Raw genomic sequence first — 20,489 nt, 5'->3', positions numbered from 1 at the left:
ATTTACAATTGATAAAAAAAACTGTGTTGATGTTCACACTGCATTTGCAGCCTTCGACTAAATCTAATCCGGTGCCTAAATTTAGATAAACGCTCAAACGCAACGATAGTTTTATCAACTGTGAAATACTTTGTTCGAATTTGAATTTTGGGCTAGTTATATTAGTTAAATGCATTTACATTTTCGCTACCATTGGGAATTGAACCAACCCGTTAAGGGTCAAACACAACGCAACGGCACTACGGCAAGAACGGCAAAACGGCAACACCGACTTGAATGACATTTCAATGTTTTGATCAATGTCGACTCAATCAGATTAAACATGGATTTGACAAGTAGAGTGTAGATCAAGAAGGGCTTTCCGTTTTGCCGTTGTACCGTGCTGCCGTTCACATTGTGTTTGGGGCCTTAGGCTTTTTGATTCGTTAAGGTCTTCTTCGTTTGTGTGACGCCTTCGGGTAGAAAATGCAACTAGCTAGTTTTTTTTATCTTTAGCGGCTTCATATACGGTATAATAATGAAGCCAACTGGCGCATGCAATCAGCAGTTGAGTGAAGGAGTAAAATGAAGTTAGTTTTGTGTGATTTTTTTTGGCCTAGTTACTCGTCCGCGCACTGAGCTTCTTTAGTACGTTCAACCCTTGCTCTTGGTACTCAGCTTTGGACATCCAGAATGCGTCTCGGTCCTTAGTTACTTCGGCTAGTACGGCACCTCCTGCAAATAGTGGAAAGAGAATGTGAAACCACATTATAATTCGAGTCAATGCCAGCCCAGCTAAAATTTACCAATGAAGACCATATCTTTTCGCCTGGGAGGATCCTCGATGCGGATCTTGAATTTGGATAGCTTCTCGCTATCGTTCTTCAGTACGCGCTCCAAATAGAGTTGCTTGATTTCGCGCTCCAGCCGACTTGGGAGTCCAGGATACATGGTGGATCCACCGGACAGCACAATGTGCTTGTACAACTCTGATCGCATGTCGATGTCTGCCGCTTGAATGGTGGAGAACACCAACTCGGCAATACCCTGACCTTCGACGTTGATTAGATGGGGCTGGAAGAGAGCTTCCGGTGCTTCGAATCGTTCACCACCGACCTTGATCACACGACCATCCGGAAGCTGTGTAGGAAGAGCAAACGTAAGTTTTTTTCAAACAGGAGATATATGGGTTAAGCGCTTATCTTACCGTATATGATTCCACGAGGACGGTCGTTTCCAAAGCCAGCCGCTGTTCCATTTCTATGTCATACCCAATGTAGCACAGCTTTTCTTTCATCATGCGAACAGTTTCGAAATCGGCGGAATGATTGAAAGCATATCCACGCAGCAGCAGCAGTTTGATAAGATACCGCGTAATGTCGCGACCGGCAATGTCAAGCCGCCGCGTCAGATGTGGCAGTGCGAATTCTTCGTAAACCGGACAAATGTGCGTCACGCCGTCCCCAGAATCGATCACAACCCCACTGATTAGACCCTGGGCGTACAGCGTAAGGACGGCCTGAATGGCGATGTACGTCGAATCGAATCCATACTTTTCGAACATGACTTCGATCATCTTCTCCCGATTCTTGGTCGGATTCATCGGGGGCTCGGTCAGCAAGATTTTCGTATTGGTTGGATCTATGTTCATCTTCTTCGGTCCAAATGTATAATCCCACACGTGGCACATGTCTTCCCAGTTTCGAACCACCCCATTTTCCATCGGATAAGATACCTCTAGGAGAGAGCGCAACTGCGAAGCTTCGTCGCCAACCATAAGATCCTACGAAAAGGTTCAGAATAGCTTAAATATCGATCATCACAAGAAAGGCACGGATAGGAGCGTTTTGTAAGTAGACAAAAAAATCAAGCGCAAAAATCAAAAGAGGGCATTTATTTATACATACGCGTGTAAGGATCATAGAATTTGTTAAAGAGAAATACATGTCGGTCAATGTGAGGAAAAGAAGAACACAAACGGATTAATTAACTACAATATGATGAAGGAATGACACTGGAATGAATGGACCAGGAAGTATACGATACATCTTTGCATAACGCTCTGACGGCATCCAGAGGACTGTTTAGCATGCTAGAAATTAACTGCAAGGTCCGAACACAATTCAACGGCGTTACGGCAAGATCGACTTGAACATTGTCGTCTCAATCAGGTTCAACAGTGGATCAAGTCGTGCTTGCCGTTCTGCCGTGCAACAATTCCTATTGTGTAGGGACTTTTACAGAGTCTTTTTACAAGGTGATTCACTGAGAAGAGAACTCACAGAGTGTGTTGATCCACTAAAATCAGCGCCTTTCTCTGCGTGTATATGCATAGAGAACGGGCATTACCCTTGACTTCAGACAGTTTCCTCTCTGGAATATCTTCCGGTATCATTTGTGTCTGCGTCGTCACTTACATTTTAGGGCCGGTCACACGCTTGGGCCATGTGATATTTTTTATGCTTGTTGGTTCGCATTGCGCTGCTCGTCTTGCTTTTCGAGTGGACCGGTTGGATGCCAAGGTCGGTCTTGCCATTCCGGTTAAGGAGTGACTTCCGGTTTGCAAGCGCCCCGACGACCCAAAGCCGGCGTATTCGGCGTCGTTTCCGACGGTGAAGCTAGCCTGCTCCGAAAGAGAGTTCCCCGACGGAGGAATATCTCTCGAAACCGGTAACGTTACGCGTTATTCTTACTCCGTTGTTTTCCGGTAGAGTTCCGAAGTCGGTCCAGCAATTCCGGTTGGAGGATAGCTTCCGGTTTACTGGCGCCCCGACGACTCAAGCTGATACGCTACGTACCACTCGGAATAGTCCCCGGCGAAGATCTTCCGAACCGATGCTATCCGGGAAGATGCCGAGGATGGTCCTGCGATTTAGGTGGAGGGGAACTTCCTGATCACAGGCGCCCAACGACCATTTTTCGCGGTCTACTCAACTAGTCCCAGATGGCGGACCAAGTCTACCCCGACCGCTACCTCGATGTTGCTCGATTTGGTACCGAGGTCAGTCCTGCGATTCCGGTGGAAGACTTCCGGTTCACAGGTGCCCCGACTATTCATCATGGATACTACGTGACCCTCGAACTAGTCGGCCTAATCCCCGACGGAGGAATTACTGCCGAATTGCAGGACATAGAGTTACAGTCAACTCACTACTGTCGTGGATAGGATTCCAAACACACTTAAAATATTTTACGGATTCCTGTGAAATCTCAACAGCTGAACTGTTCGGTAAAATAAATTAACGGAGTACGGTATATTTTTACAGTATTCGGTAAAAAATCACCGTAATCCGTTAAATTCCGACGAAGTTACGGTGTTTTATTTCATCGAACTGTTCAGCTGTTGAGATTACGGTGAAATTCACCGTAAGAGCTTAGTATGAAGGGTGATATAAAGATCTACATGGGCGACTTCAATGAACGCCAAAACTCTGCCAACAGCTCTCCGTTTTCGCTCAATTCTCCGAAACCATGGCGTCCCATGACGGGTTCATAGCTCGAGTAGTCGGATCCGATCTTCGCATTGAAGTCGCCCATACTTACTTACTTACTTACTTACTTACTTATTTGGCTTTACATCAATTAGCTCGATAAAACCTCGCCAACATTTCGCCAATTCACTCGGTTCATGGCCGCTTCTCTCCATCCTCGACTGCGACCCTCGCTCTCTAGGTCCTGGTGCACCTGGTCAATCCACCTAGCTCGCTGCACCCCACGTCTTCTTGTTCCGACCGGATTCGTAGCGAACGCCATCTTTACAGGGTTGTTGTCCGGCATTCTTGCAACATGCCCTGCCCAGCGTATCCTTCCAGCTTTAGCTACCTTCACGATACTGGGTTCGCCGAGCTCGTGGTTCATCCTTCATCGCCACACGCCGTTCTCTCCAAGAGCTTGCAAGTCCTCCTCGAGCATAGTCCACGTCTCATGCCCGTAGAAGACTACCGGTCCTATGAGCGTTTTGTACATCGTGCATATTATGCGAGGGTGAATCTTTCTTGACCGCAGTTTCTTCTGGAGCCCATAGTAGGCGCGACTTCCACTGATGATGCGACTTCGTATTTCCCGACTAACGTTGTTGTCAGCCGTCAACAAGGATCCAAGGTAGACGAACTCGTCCACCACCTCGAAGGTATCCCCGTCTATCGTGACACTGCTTCCTAGGCGGGCCCTGTCGCGCTCAGTCCCGCCAACCAGCATGTACTTTGTTTTCGACGTATTCACCATTAGTCCGACTCTTGTTGCTTCGCGTTTAAGGCGGATGAACAAATCAATCACCGTTTCATATTTTCTCCCAATAATGTCCATGTCGTCCGCGAAGCTAACAAATTGACCAGATCTCGTGAAAATCGTGCCTCGACTTTTAAGTCCAGCTCTCTGCATGACACCTTCAAACGCAATATTGAACAACAGACACGAAAGTCCATCGCCCTGTCGTAGTCCCCGCCGAGACTCGAACGAACTGGAATGTTCGCCTTAGATCTTCACGCAGTTTTGCACACCGTCCATCGTTGCTCTAATCAATCTTGTGAGCTTCCCGGGAAAGCTGTTCTCGTCTATGATCTTCCATAGCTCTACACAGTCGATACTGTCGTATGGCGCCTTGAAATCGATGAACAGATGGTGCGTAGGGACCTGGTACTCACGGCATTTCTGGAGGATTTGCCGCACGGAAAAGATCTGGTCCGTTGTCGAGCGGCCGTCGATGAAACCTGCTTGATAACTTCTCACGAACTCGTTTGCTGTAGGTGATAGACGACGGAAGAGAATCTGGGATAACACTTTGTAGGCGGCGTTTTGGATGGTGATTGCACGATCATTTTCACACTCCAGTTTGTCGCCCTTTTTGTAGATAGCCTTGCTTCCATTCCTCCGGTAGCTGTTCCGTTTCCCAGATTCTGACTATCAGCCGATGCAGACAAGCGGCCAACCTGTCCGGGCCCATCTTGATGAGTTTAGCTCCGATACCATCCTTTCCAGCGGCCTTGTTGTTCTTGAGCTGTTGAATGGCATCCCTAACTTTCCCCACCGTGGGAGCTGGTTGGTTTGCACTGTCCGCTGTGCTGACGTAGCCATCGCTTTCGCTGTTCGACCTTCTGTGCCTATGTTCTCTGCACCATTCCGGTGTTCATCATAGTACTGCTTCCACCTTTCGATCACCTCGCGTCCGTCCGTCAAGATGCTCGTCGAAGCAATCGTGTCGTTTACCGACCCTACTGACCAGCTAAAACGCTGGTTTGAGCACTTTTTCAAGTACCAACCTGGCTACCAACACCTCAGCATGATCCGCCTAGGGTTCGGCGTATTAGTCGCGTTAACACCGAAGCTCCATCACTGCAGGAGATAGAACCAGTCATCCAAAGTATGAAATCTAAATCCAAAGTATGAAATGAAAGCCCCTGGGGTCGATTTCATATCTGCTGGGATGCTCAAAGTAGACACCGCAATATCCGGTCAACTGTTGCATCAAGTATTCCGCAATATCTGAGACATCGCGACTTTTCCGGCCGGCTGGATGCAAGACGTATTATTGAAGGTACCCAAACAGGGTGACCTCACTGTATGCGATAATTGTCGGGACATCATGTTGCTATGTATTGTTCACAAAGTTCTATGTAAAGTAATCCTAAACCGGATCCAGAAAAAGATCGATGCGACTCCCCGCCGGCAGTAAACGGGATTCCGTGCCGGACGATCCTGTGTGGACCATATTGTCACGCTCCGTATCATTCTGGAGCAAGTTTTAAGAGTCCCTATATATGGTATTCATTGACTACGCAAGGGTGTTCCTGAGAACATCACTGGTCTCAACGAAGCGCAGTACGAGGCCTTTACGTGCAGAGTATTACACAACGGGGTCTAGTCGGAACCCATCCGGGTTAACCCTGTAGCTGAAGTGAGGTAAGGATATATTCTATCACCGCTACTGTTCCTCATCGTAATTGACGGATTAACGTAATTATCAGGATAGGCGCCATTGACCGTGAACAAAACCGTGGGCTGCTGTGGCAGCCTATTACTATGGAGCACTTAAATGACCTCGATTGACCTGATGATATTGTTTTCTCTGCTCAACGGCGCTCTGATATGCAGAGTTGCCGAACGCTCCTCAGCAGCAGGTCTCAAAATCAACGTCAACAAGACCAAATCGTTGGATATGAACTCGGCCAGTCTTTCCAGCTTTACAGTAGCCGGGCAAACAGTGGAGAACGTCAAAAACATCCAATATCTTGGTAGCCAATTGGCGTCTGATGGCGGTACCGAGATCGACTTAGGTGCACGGCACGGATCAAGAAGGCGAGGGCTGCTTTTGCGAGTTTCTGAAATATCTGGAAGAACAGTCTGTACTTCTATACGGCAGTGATACGTGGCGCCAGTAAAACATACAACTGGATCTTTAATGCTGAGCTCCATCGTCGGTACCACAAGCATCCGATACAAACCGAAATTCGACAACGAAGGTGGGGGTTTGTCGGCCACACTCTACGTCGGAGCGGAAACGAAATATGCAAACAAGCACTGAATTGGAATCCAGCAGGACATCGCAGCAGAGGCAGACCCAGAGGCTCATGGCGGCGCAGTCTCAACAAAGAAATAAAAGAAGTCAGGAATAGGGTTCTAATTTTTGATAATATCTTAAATGTTCTTGCAACTCCTTTGGCATATTTCTCCGCTATAATAACTGTTATATTCCATTTAAACTTTGATTTAAATAATGGGTGAAAATTTTCAACTTTGAAACTTTTGATCATGTTTAACGTTTACTTAGGCAACAAAAACGTGGGTTTTACTTTTACACTGGGGTTGTTCCTATCTGACATTTCTGAAGGGATATGAAAAAAAAATCACCCAAAATTTGAACCTAAACCAAAATCTAAAAAAAAACGCAAAACGTTGTTTGTACTTAACCAACAAAAAGCATCTACAAATTGAGTAAACATGTATTTCTGGTAGGAACTCAAACGTTTTGTATAAAAATTGAGACAGGGCTTTACCTTATTACTCTATTTCTTGTCCCGATAAAAATGTTAAAGCTGGTTATCGTAAGATTAATAAATACAATTACAATTTTTCCAAAGATTCCTTCAACATGTCCTTCAGAGACTATTTTGGAAAATTCCCTAGGTAGTCCACAAGAAATGTATCCAGCTATTTAGGGGGAAGTCCTCTATGTCCGGACACTTTTTGTGTTTTGGTAATATTTCAAAATTATTATTAGTTTTGCCATTAATTTTTGTACAGTATAACAAAAAAATACATTATTTTAAGTAAAAGCTCACATGAAAACAAAAATAAACCTTTAAAATTCATTTTTTGATGGATTACATTACCAAAAATGGTGTGCACTGAAATGTGTCATCTATGGCCGGACACTATGTCCTCTTTGCTCGGACACTATGATTTTCACCATCAAAGTTTACACCAAACCCACAGAATAGCCAAGGGGTGCTTCGTATGTCAGCACATGCATTGTGGGTTCGATCTTGGCATGATGTACAGCGTATGAAGCATATTTGCGGGATCATAGGTCATTTCTATAAACTCCTTCTTGATCAGCGCCATAGATGGATTCGCCATATGTCGCCGTCTATGTTGCATAAGCGGTTGCTCGTATTCAGATGAAAATGTCTTCGAGAATTCAACGCGTTTATAGTTCTTCACAATTTCTTTGTCAGCTCGAAGGTTGAAGTGTGCTCTAAAGTGCAGTCAACTCTCCCTTACTCGACCTCCGTATCTCAATATCTAGTTGGAGAACCATAGTAAAATTTGGTGCTCATGGCTACCTCGATGGTCCCTTGAATCGCATATTTGTACAGTTTTAGTATTCTGTAACAAGGTATCTCCCTAACTCGATGGTCCCTTCATTATCGAATTATAGAGAGATGACTGTACATCATATCTTGTGGCTGCTTCTCGCGCGCTCATTTGCCTTAAAAGCATCATGTTTACAGCACTTTATAAGGCCTCCAAGGATCGAAAGTTGTTTATGCTTTATTTTTGTTGCTGTTTGTTTGTTGTACCCTACATTTATGAAAAAGCGAATTATAAATAAGATCCCAGTTATTAGGTTAACATTTTCACTGTCCGGCCATAGAGGACTTGCAATGGTTTACAATTTCTTTGAAATTCTACATTTTCTAATAAATTTTGCATTGTGATTGATGCAAAACTTACTGAAGTCAACGTACGGAGACAATTCAGCTTAAATTACAAGAAACATATGTGGCTACACTTGTATGAAATTTTATCGTTTCACATTTTTTGGTAGATTGTATCAGAGTGAAACTTTTAACAGCTACTGTTTGTTTACGTTTGGACATGAAAACGTCATAGTTTGTATACACTGTAAAAAAATGTTTTGGTATAATCCTGGAATACTAAAATCTTAATATCATTATTCGTTTTTGGAAAATTCAAACTGTCCGGGCATGGAGGCTGTCCGGCCATAGAGGATTTCCCCCTATCTTATCTTATCTTCTTTATTAGAGATTATTGAACACATTCATAAAAACACAATCTTAAGAAACTTCTTTCAAAACGGAGAAGAAGGAGACATTTGTGTAAGATTTGAAGAAATAACTGAAATAATTGCTTCAGTAAACTTTTAGTAGAAATCTTGAACTATTTATGAAAAGAGAAATATATGGAGGAACTTCATGAGGAAGCCAAGAACGAATTTATTGAGAAATCCTGGAAGCATTTCTCTAGAGACGCCTTGTCAAAATTAGTGAAGTATTCTTCCCGATCCCATAAGAATGCTCCCGGAGCCTCTGATTCGTTTATTCATCGAGAAGAAAATATACTGAATTTAAAAACGCTGTGATTAGGATGTGGGAGATGTAAAAAATCGTTAAGTTACTAATGTGACAAGTAGTTAGTGAACAGTAATCAAATCGCAAGAAAATAAAACGAAAAATCAAACGGAGGAGAACAAACAGAAACACTCTAGCGCATAAAAACCTGCTCCTGCTTGAGTCCATTACAAACAATACGACTTACATCAACATGTAAATCCTGCAAAAGTTAAATTATTCTATATCAGTACGGGATTTCCATCTGCGCGCCCTTAAACTAAGAGCGTTTGTTTTTTTTACAGAAATGGATGTTGCCAGAGTGAACTTTCTATATAGCTCTATAAGTTAGGATGAAGATGCTGATGTATCGGAATGTCGTGATGGTGAGTAGTTGCCCAACCATAAAACTGGATTTGCCTACCTTGACTTCGATGTCGCCGATTTTGTTGACCGCCCGGATGATGGGCCTTCCGACCATCGATGGGAAGATGTGCGCGGGAAAGTTGCTGCCCGCGTAGCCACATTTCACGAACTGAAAAGCAGAAAATGTTCATTAGTGATGTTAACGTTTTTAATGGACAGCAGAGTTTGAATAAAACGCATGTGTCTCTTTGAACGGTTAAAATACTAATGACAGATTTTATTGAAAATTCTTAATACATAAAAATCATGGGTTGCCTCGATACATTTCTTCACTCCTCCTCAACCCAGTTGTTTTCGGATTCCCATTGCTTCACGGCATGGAACTAATTTAGGCTGTGAACCATTTCACCAGTTCACCAGTTCTATTAGTTAAAATTTGACATTTCAATAGTTATTTTCCCCTCACATGGTTAAATTGAACATCGCAGTCGACCCATTTGAGCTTTGACAGTCGAGTAGTTATTTCAGAACAAAGTTGACAGATGGTTAGTTATTCTCAAATTCACGGGAGCAAAAAGTAACTTTCGAACTGTCAAGTTTAACCATGCTCCAGAGCAGGGTTATTTCTAACTGGAGGGGAAATAACTATCGAGCTGTCAAATTTTAACTAAAAGTTAAACGAATCGGTGAAACGGTTCACAGCCTTAGCAGCTGGCAACGGTTCGGTTAGGCCATCTGCTGTCTGCTGATCCGTACTTACGTATGTAACGTTGATGTCACCTCTCTCCAAAGCATTGCGAATGAAGTGGTGACGAATATCAATGTGTTTTGTTCTGGGATGGTATCCTCCGTTCTTCGCTACAGCTATGGCACTTTGATTGCCGCAGTGGATCACGAGTTCCATTTCGTCCTCAAACAAACCTCGCAATCGCGTCCACCAGAGCGCCTTCTGGACTGCTGCAGCCGACAGTGCCATGTACTCGGCTTCGCACGTTGAAAGGGCAACGGTTTGTTGCCTTTTAGAGCTCCACGAAATAGCTCCTCCTTGAGCAGTAAACACGTACCCAGTGATCGATTTCCTATCATCGTGGTCGGCTGCCCAATCTGCATCGGTAAAACCTTGAATGGACGAATTTCCATCTCGATGATACACCAAACGGTATTGTGATGTACCCCTCAAATAGCGCATCAAGTGTTTCACGGCATTCCAGTGGCTTACGCCAGGGCTGGAGTTGAATCGGCTCAAAACGTTTACAGCGTAGCAGATGTCGGGGCGAGTACTTTGGGCCAAGTACATCAGACATCCGACAGCTTCCAGGTATGTCATTTACGGGACATTTTTCATGGCTTCGGTCTCTTCCACAGTCGCTGGACACATAGCTTTAGTTAGCTTCTCGCTGACGTTCATCGGTGTGTTGACCGGCTTGCAGTTCGTCATGTTGAATCTGCTCAAAATCGTTTCCACGTACGACTCTTGATCTAACGCCACTACGGTGTCCGTTTTCGTGATCCGTATCCCCAACACGTGATGGGCCGTCCCTATGTCCTTCATCTTGAACTCCTGACTTAATTTTGCTTTTATTTCCTTTTTCCAGCGTTTGCAGCTAGTAAAGATGAGAACGCCATCTACGTACACCGTTACGAACAGCACCTTCCCTTCACCTATCCTGTAGTATACGCAAGGATCGTACACGGTGCTCTCCAATCCCATTTTTCGAAGTGCGGCATCCAGCTTCGTATTCCACACCCGGCTGGACTGCTTCAAATCATAGAGGGCCTTTTTAAGACGACACACCTTGGCTTGATTCTTACCATCCACGAAACAAGGAGGTTGTTCCATGTATATTTCCTCTGAGAGTTCGCCCTGGAGGAATGCTGTTACAGCATCCATCTGTTCTATCTGCAGATTCCATCGTGCCGCCAACGCAAAGAGATACCGCAAGGAACTATGACGGACGACCGGGGCGTAGGTGTCCTCATAATCCACCCCCTTTCGTTGCGAGTATCCTTTGATGACTAATCTCGCCTTGTATCGGTCGACATTACCGTTTCCGTCAAGTTTAGTTCGATACACCCATTTGCATCTGATTGCCTTGCGTCCCGTAGGTAAATCAGCCAACTGCCACGTACCATTGGAGATGAGTGCCTCATATTCCCCCTTCATGACTTGCTTCCAACGTTCCGCATCGTCACGAGTTAGTGCTTCTTGGTGCGTAGTCGGATCATCCAGAATTGGCTGTTGAAAATCGGCACCAGTATCTGAACATGGAACAACATCATTCAAATACTTGCCTTGGGGCCTATCGCAGAGCATCTACTCTCCTTGCATATCATCGCTAGTTGGTCTTTGATTTGAAGACGACGGGGGCGCAGTTGTATCTTCTATAACGGTTGCAGGCGGGATCGCCGAATGTCTCCGATCATCTGAAAATTTCAAAGACGGCAATCCTCTGGTGTCTAAACGAAAATCTTTGTACTTGCCTGCGAGAAAGCGCTCTCTACCACTTTGCCTCAACGCCTGTGACACGGGCGGATTTGAAACTTAGTGCGGTGGGAGCGCCGGATCTGTCACGGTGTCAGCAGCGTCCGCAAAGGACTCATCACTTGAAATCGATTCGTCAGCTTGCACCCATCATGGTCATCATTTTCGGAAACATCTGGATGGGTTTCCTGGTTAACATCCAGAATCGTAAAATCCAGTCTGACAAAATTACGCTCTGGACCGCTTGACTTCATTGCCACCACCACCTCACGATCACTGACTCCCTCGTCAATAAATGTCACGTCACGGCTTTTGAAGATCTTGTCCGTCTTCGAATTGTATAGGCGGTATGCCTTCGTTTCATCGTCGTATCCGGTCAGCACACACTCTTCAGCTTTTGGATCCCACTTGTGACGCTTTTGCTTTGGTACGTGCGCCATCACAGTCGTACCAAAAATTCGAATATGGGAGAGATTCGGTTTCCGCTTTGTCCACGCTTCCTCTGGCGTCGTGTCGATTCCTTTCGTTGGTGATCGATTAATAAGATAAACAGCAGCTGCAACGGCTTCTGCCCAAAACGTTTTTGGCAGCTTTGCTTCGTACAGCATGCACCTCGCACGTTCCACCACCGTCCGATTGACACGTTCGGCGAGGCCGTTCTGCTCGGGAGTGTATTCTGCTGATGTCTAGTGACGGATGCCCAACTTCTTCAGGAAATTTTCGAAACTCTTGTTCTTGAATTCCCTGCCGTTGTCCGTCCTGAGTACCTTCAGCTTCTTGCCACTCTGCCTTTCGACCATGCTGTGGAACTCTTTGAACTTTTGCAGTACTTCCTCTTGCGACTTGGTGCGCAAAAAATAGACGAAGATCTTTCGAGTCTTGTCGTCAGTAAACGACAAGTAGTAACGAGCTCCTCCCAACGACGGTTGTTCCATCGGTCCACATATATCTGAGTGAACCAACTCCAGCTCTTCCTTCGCTCGTGTGGCAACGTGATTGAATGGCAGTCTCGATTGTTTTCCGACAGCGCAAATTTTACAACCTCCGTGGTCCGCGCCATCGTAGTTGACACCCATCGCTAGTCCATTTCTAAGCTTCACCAAGCTGCCGGTGCTCAGATGTCCCATTCGCTGATGCCACAACCTTGCCGTCGCTCTGGGTGAGCAGGCAAGCGCCTTGGATTTCTTCTGCTCTAACTTGAACAAGTCATTCGAACGACACCCGGTAGCGATGACCTTGCCACTAGGATTGACTACTTCACAACCGGTCTTCCTGAAAGTAACAGTGTGGCCTTGGTCAACAATCTTACCTACTGACAGTAAATTTACTGCCAGCTCCGGAATCAGCTCAACGTTTTGCACTTCGATCTCATCGGGGTTGCAGGTGGGCTGTAGCTTGGTAGATCCTTCCGCAACCATTTTCATCAGGCCCTTGTTTGCCGCGTAGATACTACCATTCGCTTCACGCAGGTTCTCCAGCAATCTTTCGTTGTTTGTTAGATGCTTGGCAGATCCCGAATCGAAATACCAATTGTCCGTACCAGCTTTCTGAACCGACAGTACGGTACAAAAGGCATCTCCTTTCCTGTCTGGTCCGCTCCGTTTCAACGGTCCTTTGGCTTGACAATTCTTCGCAATGTGGCCGAATTTCTCGCACCGTCGGCATTTTGGTCCTTTCCCCTTCGAGCTTGCGCTTGCGTTGCTATGGAAACCGTTTGAATTTTTCTTTGTTGAGATGAACGCAGGTTCCATAGTAGGCGCTGACGAATCCGTCTCCTGGAGCAATTTTGTTTTAATGATGTCACCTGTGATTTCGATTCCCGAATTTTCCAGGCCCATCACCATCGGACGATATTCCTGGGGCAGACCTGCCCGTAATAGCATACCAATCCACTTGTCATCCAGCGGGAACCCGATTCCTATCAGCTGGTCGCCGTCGAAACCATTCGGTTGACATACACCTCCATCGAAACGCAGCTTATCAAATTCATTGTAATAAGCTTGTGCAAAAGTGCCCACTGGCGTGTGAGTCCTGTGTCTTCAAAAGTGTTGGTCAGCTTTTTCCAGACTTCCGCCGCCGTTTTGACCTCTTCGACGTGAATATAGTTTACCGGATCGATCAGCAGAATGATTTTTCCTCTTGCAATCCTGTCTTTTCGCGCATCCACCACGGGAAGGGTTCCATCATCATTCGGAGTAGGCTGCACCACGTCCCAGAGGTCCTCCACTTCCAGAAAGGTCCTTACCGCAAACTTCCATGTTCGCCAGTTCTCCCGACCAACCAACCGCTCGATTGCTGGATGGTTCTGTGTGGCGTAGATCTGTGTGGCTGCACGCGCTTGAACTCCCGACGAGGCCGATGAGTCTCCGGAACCGCTTCTTCCAGAATTAGCTTGAGGATTCTGCATCTTCAATTTAAATTAATCTTGCTATAGGCCCATAACCTAATGGACAGCAGATACATTTCTTCAGTTTTCCTTTTTTTGTAAATCGTAGATTGGTGTACTGAGAAATGATGAGCGCTTCGGTCAGTTACAAGATGTTCCCTGAGCTGGTAGTGAAAAGTAGAGCCGAACATAGTTAATTTAGTGCTAGGATATACGAAAAACAATGTTCAAAAGTCACTTTTTGAACATTTTTAAAGAAAGTGAATAGAAGTGACTTGAAAATCAGAACGTACACACCAAACAGTGCGCATCGTACCTTTGTACTGTGCGTACACGAATTCTCTCTGCTCTTGGAAGTTTTTTAAAAACTACCTAAAGCAATAAAACAGTACTTTTCAGTACTATTTTTTCTACTATTGATCCCTTTACGATCCTTGTTTGGACCCGTGCCTTCGATTTTTCGTTGGACCCGTTGGCGAAAGCTAGCGGTGGTAATCCTTCTTGGACACCGTCTTGGGAAAAAACCTCTCGAAGGTCAGGTCTTATTCCGTTGATTAACTTAACATGGTATCAACAACAAACAAAAGGAAGGGTGAATCTCTGAATTCACAACTTCCTTCCAAAAAAACTGGGATTTAAAACTGTCACTAAACGTGGCAAGAATGGAAGAAAGGACGTTTCTCCGGAATGCGAACTTTCTTCCAAGGGTGAAATGAATAATTGTATCGAAATGAGCAATCAGTGCAATGCTCTAGACAAATTTTCCGAACACCAAATCGAAGCAGCCTCTAGCCCAGGCTCTTTGATTCAAGTGAGGAAGCAAGGAGTGCCGCCTATCGTGGTCAGTTGTTCCGAATTTGGGGATTCAGGCAGGAGATCTTGAACTCCATTAGGAGAATCAAGGTTTCCTTCCAAATCGCAAAGAAAGGAGACTGTCGCGTTTTGCCGGAAACTCTTAAAGATCGCGAACTTCTTCCCAAACATCTTGAAGAGAAGAAGCACATTTTTTTACTTATGACGACAAAACTGAACGTTTGTTCAAAGTTTTCTTGAAAGGTCTCTCAAGTGACTATAAGTCACCTGAAGAGATCAAAAATGGAATTGTACGGTACGGAAATCGGGGACTTCACCAACTCTCGAGAGCAAACGCTGGATTTATGCTGTTAGCTTCAAGCTAAAATTCATTTCAATGTTTATTTCAATTTAACTAGAATTCATTTTCATAATTAAAGCTACTTACAAATATGGTGAATCGACTATATGAATGAAGAATGGTGAGTCGTCGGATTTATGTCGTTGATTCCAAGCTAAATATATAGATGACATTATCGTTAATTACCTTAACTTTAGAAACAAGAGTTATAGCTTACATTCAGTCTAATAGAAGTATTCACGACTATGTTTTACTTGATTTTAACGGATTAGATTTAGGAATAATATAAACGCTGTGTCAACAGAACTGGGCTTCAATTTCGCATAATCATCTTTCTTTTGTCCAATGATATTTGTTGATGTTTCCGATTGCATATCGGATAGCTCGTCTGAGGTCATTTGACATTGACAGCGTTTTGTACGGATAACACTACCGCAACGAGGGGTCTATCGTAACAGGAATAAATGATTTACTTGGATTTTTCACAGTCCAAGTAATCATTATGAAAAAGAGAATCCAATCTGGCATTATTCGGAAAGGGCTTTCTCAAGAATATTATTTAGTTCACTTTAACAAAAAAGAACTAAATAATATTAAAGCTTTAGAAAAAGCAAAACTTTTGTTCCATGTCCGTGTGACGTGGGAACATTTCCAGAAACCTGGAGGAAATTACCAGAACCCCACTCAGTGCCGTCGGTGTCAAAAGTGGGGTCATGGTACAAAAAATTGTCGCATGGATGCTAAATGCATGATTTGCGGAGGTTCTTCTCACGCTAAGGACGTCTTATCCATTATCCGTTACGATAACGGTCGTTTCCGAAATTTGCCTGGTAGAGTATCGAACAATGCTCATTTTTCAGTTAACGATTGCTTGATTAGGAATCATACCCATCAGGAAGATCATAATCATGCTCATTCACAAATTAATTTTAATCCGTCAGGTAGCCGTTCGAATCTTTCAATTTCGAATGTATCTACCCACGGAAAATCCTTTGCCGATATCGTAGCAAGTACTTTGAACTCCTCCCCTATTCGTACTATGAGTACCCATTCTTGTTTTAAATCAAATGGAAAAACCCCTACCGCCACAGGTAATTCCTACTCCGCTTCTTCGTCTACCGGAAATTCTAATGGGAATTCACATGACATGTCTGTCTCTGATTTTAATTTTCTAACTGAACAATTGAATCTAATGATTGATGCAATGTTCAAAGCCACCACTATGACTGAAGCAGTCCAAGTAGGTGTAAAATTTATATTTTAAATTGGAATGTTCGTTCCTTGAATGGTAAAGAGGACAAGCTGTTTAATTTTCTTACAGCTAATAACGTGCATTTAGCAGTTTTTTCTGAAACATATTTAAAACCTGGATCCAAACTTAAAAAAGATCCTAACTTTTTTGTTTATCGTAATGATCGTCTTAATGGGGCATGTGGGGAAGTTACAATCATTATTCATAGGCGTATAAAACATCAACTGTTTTCGTCATTTGGAACTATTTAATGCCAAACATCGGTCAATTCTCAAAGTAATTCCAACGGCAGAATTTTATTTGATGAGTGCTCTTCAGGATATTTCTCAATCCAATACCCTGATAGCTCTACATGTTTTTCCTCTTCTAGAAATCCATGTACGATTGATTTGGTCTTAACCGACTCTAGTCATCTTTGTAGCCAACTGATTACTCATGCTGATTTTGATTCTGATCATGTCCCTGTTACGTTTCAAATATTTTATGAAACGATTCTCAATCCTATCAGCTCCACTTTTAATTATTTTCGAGCCGACTGGAATATATCTTCTTCCTTTTCTTTTCTGGCGTTACGTCCCCACTGGGACAGAGCCTGCTTCTCAGCTTAGCATTTCCACAGTTATTAACTGAGAGCTTACTTTGCCAATGACCATTTTTGCATGCGTATATCGTCTGGCAGGTACGATGATACTCTATGCCCTGGGAAGTCGAGAAAATTTCCAACCCGAAAAGATCCTCGACCGGTGGGATTCGAACCCACGACCCTCAGCTTGGTCTTGCTGAATAGCTGCGCGTTTACCGCTACGGCTATCTGGGCCCTGGAATATATATGAAAAGTATATTGACTTTAATCTTGATGTTAACATTTCATTACAAACTAAACTTGATATTGACAATGCTCTTGAAACTTTAACAAATTCCATTGTTGAAGCCAGGAGCATTACAATTCCAAAATTTGAATCCGTGATCATAGACGATGATCTTAATCTCTTGATCCGTCTCGAAAACGTGAGGAGAAGGCAATTTCAACGCACTCGCGATCCTGCTATGAAAATTATATGGCAGGATTTGCAGAAAAAAATCAAGAAACGTTTTGCAGATTTAAGAAACAAAAATTTTGAAAATAAAATTTCTCAATTGAACCCTGGCTCTAAGCCTTTTTGGAAATTATCTAAAATTTTGAAAAACCCTCAGAAGCCGATACCGACATTGAAAGAGGAAAACAAATTATTACTAACTAATTACGAAAAAGCTCAAAAACTTGCTATGCAGTTTGAAAGTGCGCACAATTTTAATTTAGGACTTACTAGTCCAATTGAAAATCAAGTTCGAAAATATTCTCAATCAAGTGAACGTTTCGAAAATGCCTGGGAGACTGATTTGGAAGAAGTGAGATTAATCAGTTAAAAAAATCAAAAATATGAAAGCTCCTGGCGATGATGCAATTTTCTACATCCTCATCAAGAAACTTCCAGAAAGTAGCTTATCATTTTTGGTTGATATATTCAACAAATGTTTTCAATTAGCATATTTTCCTGACAAATGGAAAAATGCTAAGGTTGTTCCAATTTTAAAACCAGACAAAAATCCTGCAGAAGCTTCTAGCTATCGTCCAATCAGTTTGCTTTCCTCCATCAGTAAACTTTTTGAAAAGGTTATTTTGAACAGAATGATGGCTCACATCAACGAAAATTCAATTTTTGCCAATGAACAGTTCGGATTCCGCCATGGACATTCGACCACTCATCAACTTTTACGTGTAACAAATTTGATCCGTTCCAACAAAACTGAAGCCTACTCTACTGGTCTTGCTCTTCTAGACATAGAAAAAGCATTCGACAGTGTTTGGCATGAAGGTTTGATCGTAAAATTAAAAAAACTTTAATTTTCCAACATACATTGTTAGAATAATTCAAAGTTATCTGTTTAACCCTCTAATACCCAAATTTTTGTTTTCGATCTAAATATTATTTTTCGTTATCTAAAATCATTCTAAACACGGTTTGGGCAATTATTTATTTTTCTTCGCAAATTTATGAATTTTGGTTTTCGATTTTTATTATTTTTATTTTTGAACATCCCTATCCTTTTCAATTTTTTCTTGAAGCCTCTTCTGGTTACTAATTTTTGACAATAATAAAAATTTGAGTTTTTACTATACTTTTGAAAATATGAATTTTTTATTTTTTTTCTGAACATTTTTTTATTTTCCGTGTAACTAACGGAAAAACAGATTTGAAATCATTTCAATACCAACAGGCTCTTCTTCTGTGATAGGTTGATCGTAGAAAATTATAAAAGGTAGGATTTTTTATAATACACGTTAAATGAATCCCAGGCATTTGTAGGTTATATAAGAATGCAATTTTTTAAACAATTTTCAATAATACAAAAAAGTTTCAAAAATCATAAAAAACTTTTCTTATATGCGTGTTATGAGTCAAGGTTTAGGCCAAAAATAAAATCATTTTAATTTCCGAGCTACGAAAAAATACACAAAATTCCAAAGTGTGCCCCGTCTAAAGGCGGGGTTGGGTATTAGAGGGTTAATCGTACACTTCAGGTTGATTATCAGAACTCCAGGTCTGAAAGACTTCCTGTAAGAGCTGGTGTTCCCCAAGGCAGCATTTTGGGACCAATATTATATAATATTTTCACAACCTTGTTTGCGGATGACACAGGCCTCTCCGCCAAAGCATGAAGCCTGCGTATCATCTGTAGTCGATTGCAAAAAAGTTTTCAACTATGTGAATTCCATTACCCACTTGCCCCACGGTACCTTACTTGCAAAAATGGAAGATTTCTCGTAATGCTTCCAAAACTCAACTAATAATATTCCCACATAAACGAAGAGCTCTTTATTTGAAACCTTCAAGTAGACATGTTGTCACGATGAGAGGGGTTCCAATAAATTGGTTAGATGAAGTTAAGTATCTAGGTGTCATGCTAGATCAGAATTTAACTTTCAAAAATCACATTGAGGACATTCAAGCCAAATGTAACAAATATGTAAAATGTCTCTATCCACTTATTAATAGAAAATCCGAATTTTGTCTTGAGAACAAGCTTTTGATATTCAAACAAATTTTCAGGCCAGCCATGTTGTATGCTGTTGCTGTGCCAATATGGACTAGCTGTTGTAATACCAGGAAGAAAGCTCTGCAGAGAATTCAATACAAAATTTTGAAAATGATTCTGAAGCTCTTTCCCTGTTATAGTACTAATGAGTTACATAGAAATATCCAATGTTGAAACATTTCAACAAATGTTGAATAAATTATTAATAATTTTAGTGAAAAATCGACGACAAGTTTTGATGATATATTTGTTCTGATAATCGCGGGAAAGAAAAACCTCTTTATATACTTATTAATATTCTTTGAATTCCTAGACATTGGTTAGCCATAGAAAACAACTGGTGGGCAGAGATTTTTCTGAAAACAACGATCTTCGGAGCACCGTGAGTGGCTCATTGTCGAAAAACGCAAACGGAGTTCAAATGCCTTCAAAAACGGGAATTTTTAGTGACCAGCTTCAAAACAGCGACCAAGTCACTAAGAAGTGACTCGCTACCAGCCCTGCCAGCCTCCCAGGAAGAGATATTGCTAGATTTCCCAACTCAAAGTATCACAAAACCATCAAGTCTAATTTTGCTTGTCCCAAATCAAAAACACTTCGAACGGGGAGTGGCTTCGCCTTATCTCCCAACATTGAAAGATAAACTTACCCCGGTTCCATTATCGCAGACGATTACATTCCTGCCTTTGCTATCCATTGCTCCTCTTTTTCTGCTCCTTGTTATCGTCGCACCCACTCGATCGAATGCCTCACAAAAAACTCCTCTTCCAGCGAGAAATTCCGCACAAATCCAATGTATTCCGCCTTTCACGAACAATCCGGGCTTCCAGCGGACACCTGAATCGATTAAAACTACAAATTTACACCTATTTTCAACAAATTTCTCCTATAATATTTTAATCTATCGCTAGGAGTTTGATGGAATGACTAATGTGTGACAGATTTTGGCAAAACGACGACGATTACTGAAAAGGGCGTCGGTGCAACTTTTCGAAGCCAGTGTT

At 42.7% G+C, this 20,489-nt stretch overlaps 1 protein-coding gene across 2 annotated transcripts; it reads right to left on the bottom strand.

Moving 5' to 3' along the window:
- Positions 1-430: 430 nt before the first annotated feature.
- On the bottom strand, positions 431-20,457 carry LOC5575287 (actin-related protein 2). 2 transcript variants are annotated; one of them, XM_021850482.1, is made up of 6 exons: positions 20,135-20,457; positions 9,193-9,303; positions 8,977-8,991; positions 1,187-1,762; positions 786-1,119; positions 431-714 (listed from the first exon to the last, which is right to left on the bottom strand). In XM_021850482.1, exons 1-6 carry the CDS (start codon positions 20,180-20,182, stop codon positions 596-598), a joined length of 1,203 nt encoding a protein of 400 aa, XP_021706174.1. In that variant the 5' UTR covers positions 20,183-20,457; the 3' UTR covers positions 431-595. The 2 variants fall into 2 exon arrangements, with proteins under 2 accessions (XP_021706174.1, XP_001655658.1); XM_001655608.2 differs by lacking the exon at positions 8,977-8,991 and having other exon boundaries at positions 441-714; positions 20,135-20,456.
- Between the last annotated feature and the right edge of the window lie 32 nt (positions 20,458-20,489).

The sequence above is a fragment of the Aedes aegypti genome, chromosome 1 (assembly GCF_002204515.2).
Source record: "Aedes aegypti strain LVP_AGWG chromosome 1, AaegL5.0 Primary Assembly, whole genome shotgun sequence".
In the NCBI taxonomy this organism is placed as follows: domain Eukaryota; kingdom Metazoa; phylum Arthropoda; class Insecta; order Diptera; family Culicidae; genus Aedes; species Aedes aegypti.
The sequence above is the reverse complement of the archived record's forward strand: the minus strand, read 5'-3'. Positions and strand labels throughout refer to the sequence as shown.

Excerpts from the sequence above, each read along its gene's own strand:
- LOC5575287 (XM_021850482.1), bottom strand. The coding sequence starts at position 20,182 with ATGGATAGCAAAGGCAGGAATGTAATCGTCTGCGATAATGGAACCGGG. Across the intron at positions 9,304-20,134 it reads TCTGCGATAATGGAACCGGG|TTCGTGAAATGTGGCTACGC; the intron begins GTAAGTTTATCT and ends TCTGCTTTTCAG. Across the intron at positions 715-785 it reads AAAAGATATGGTCTTCATTG|GAGGTGCCGTACTAGCCGAA; the intron begins GTAAATTTTAGC and ends CACTATTTGCAG.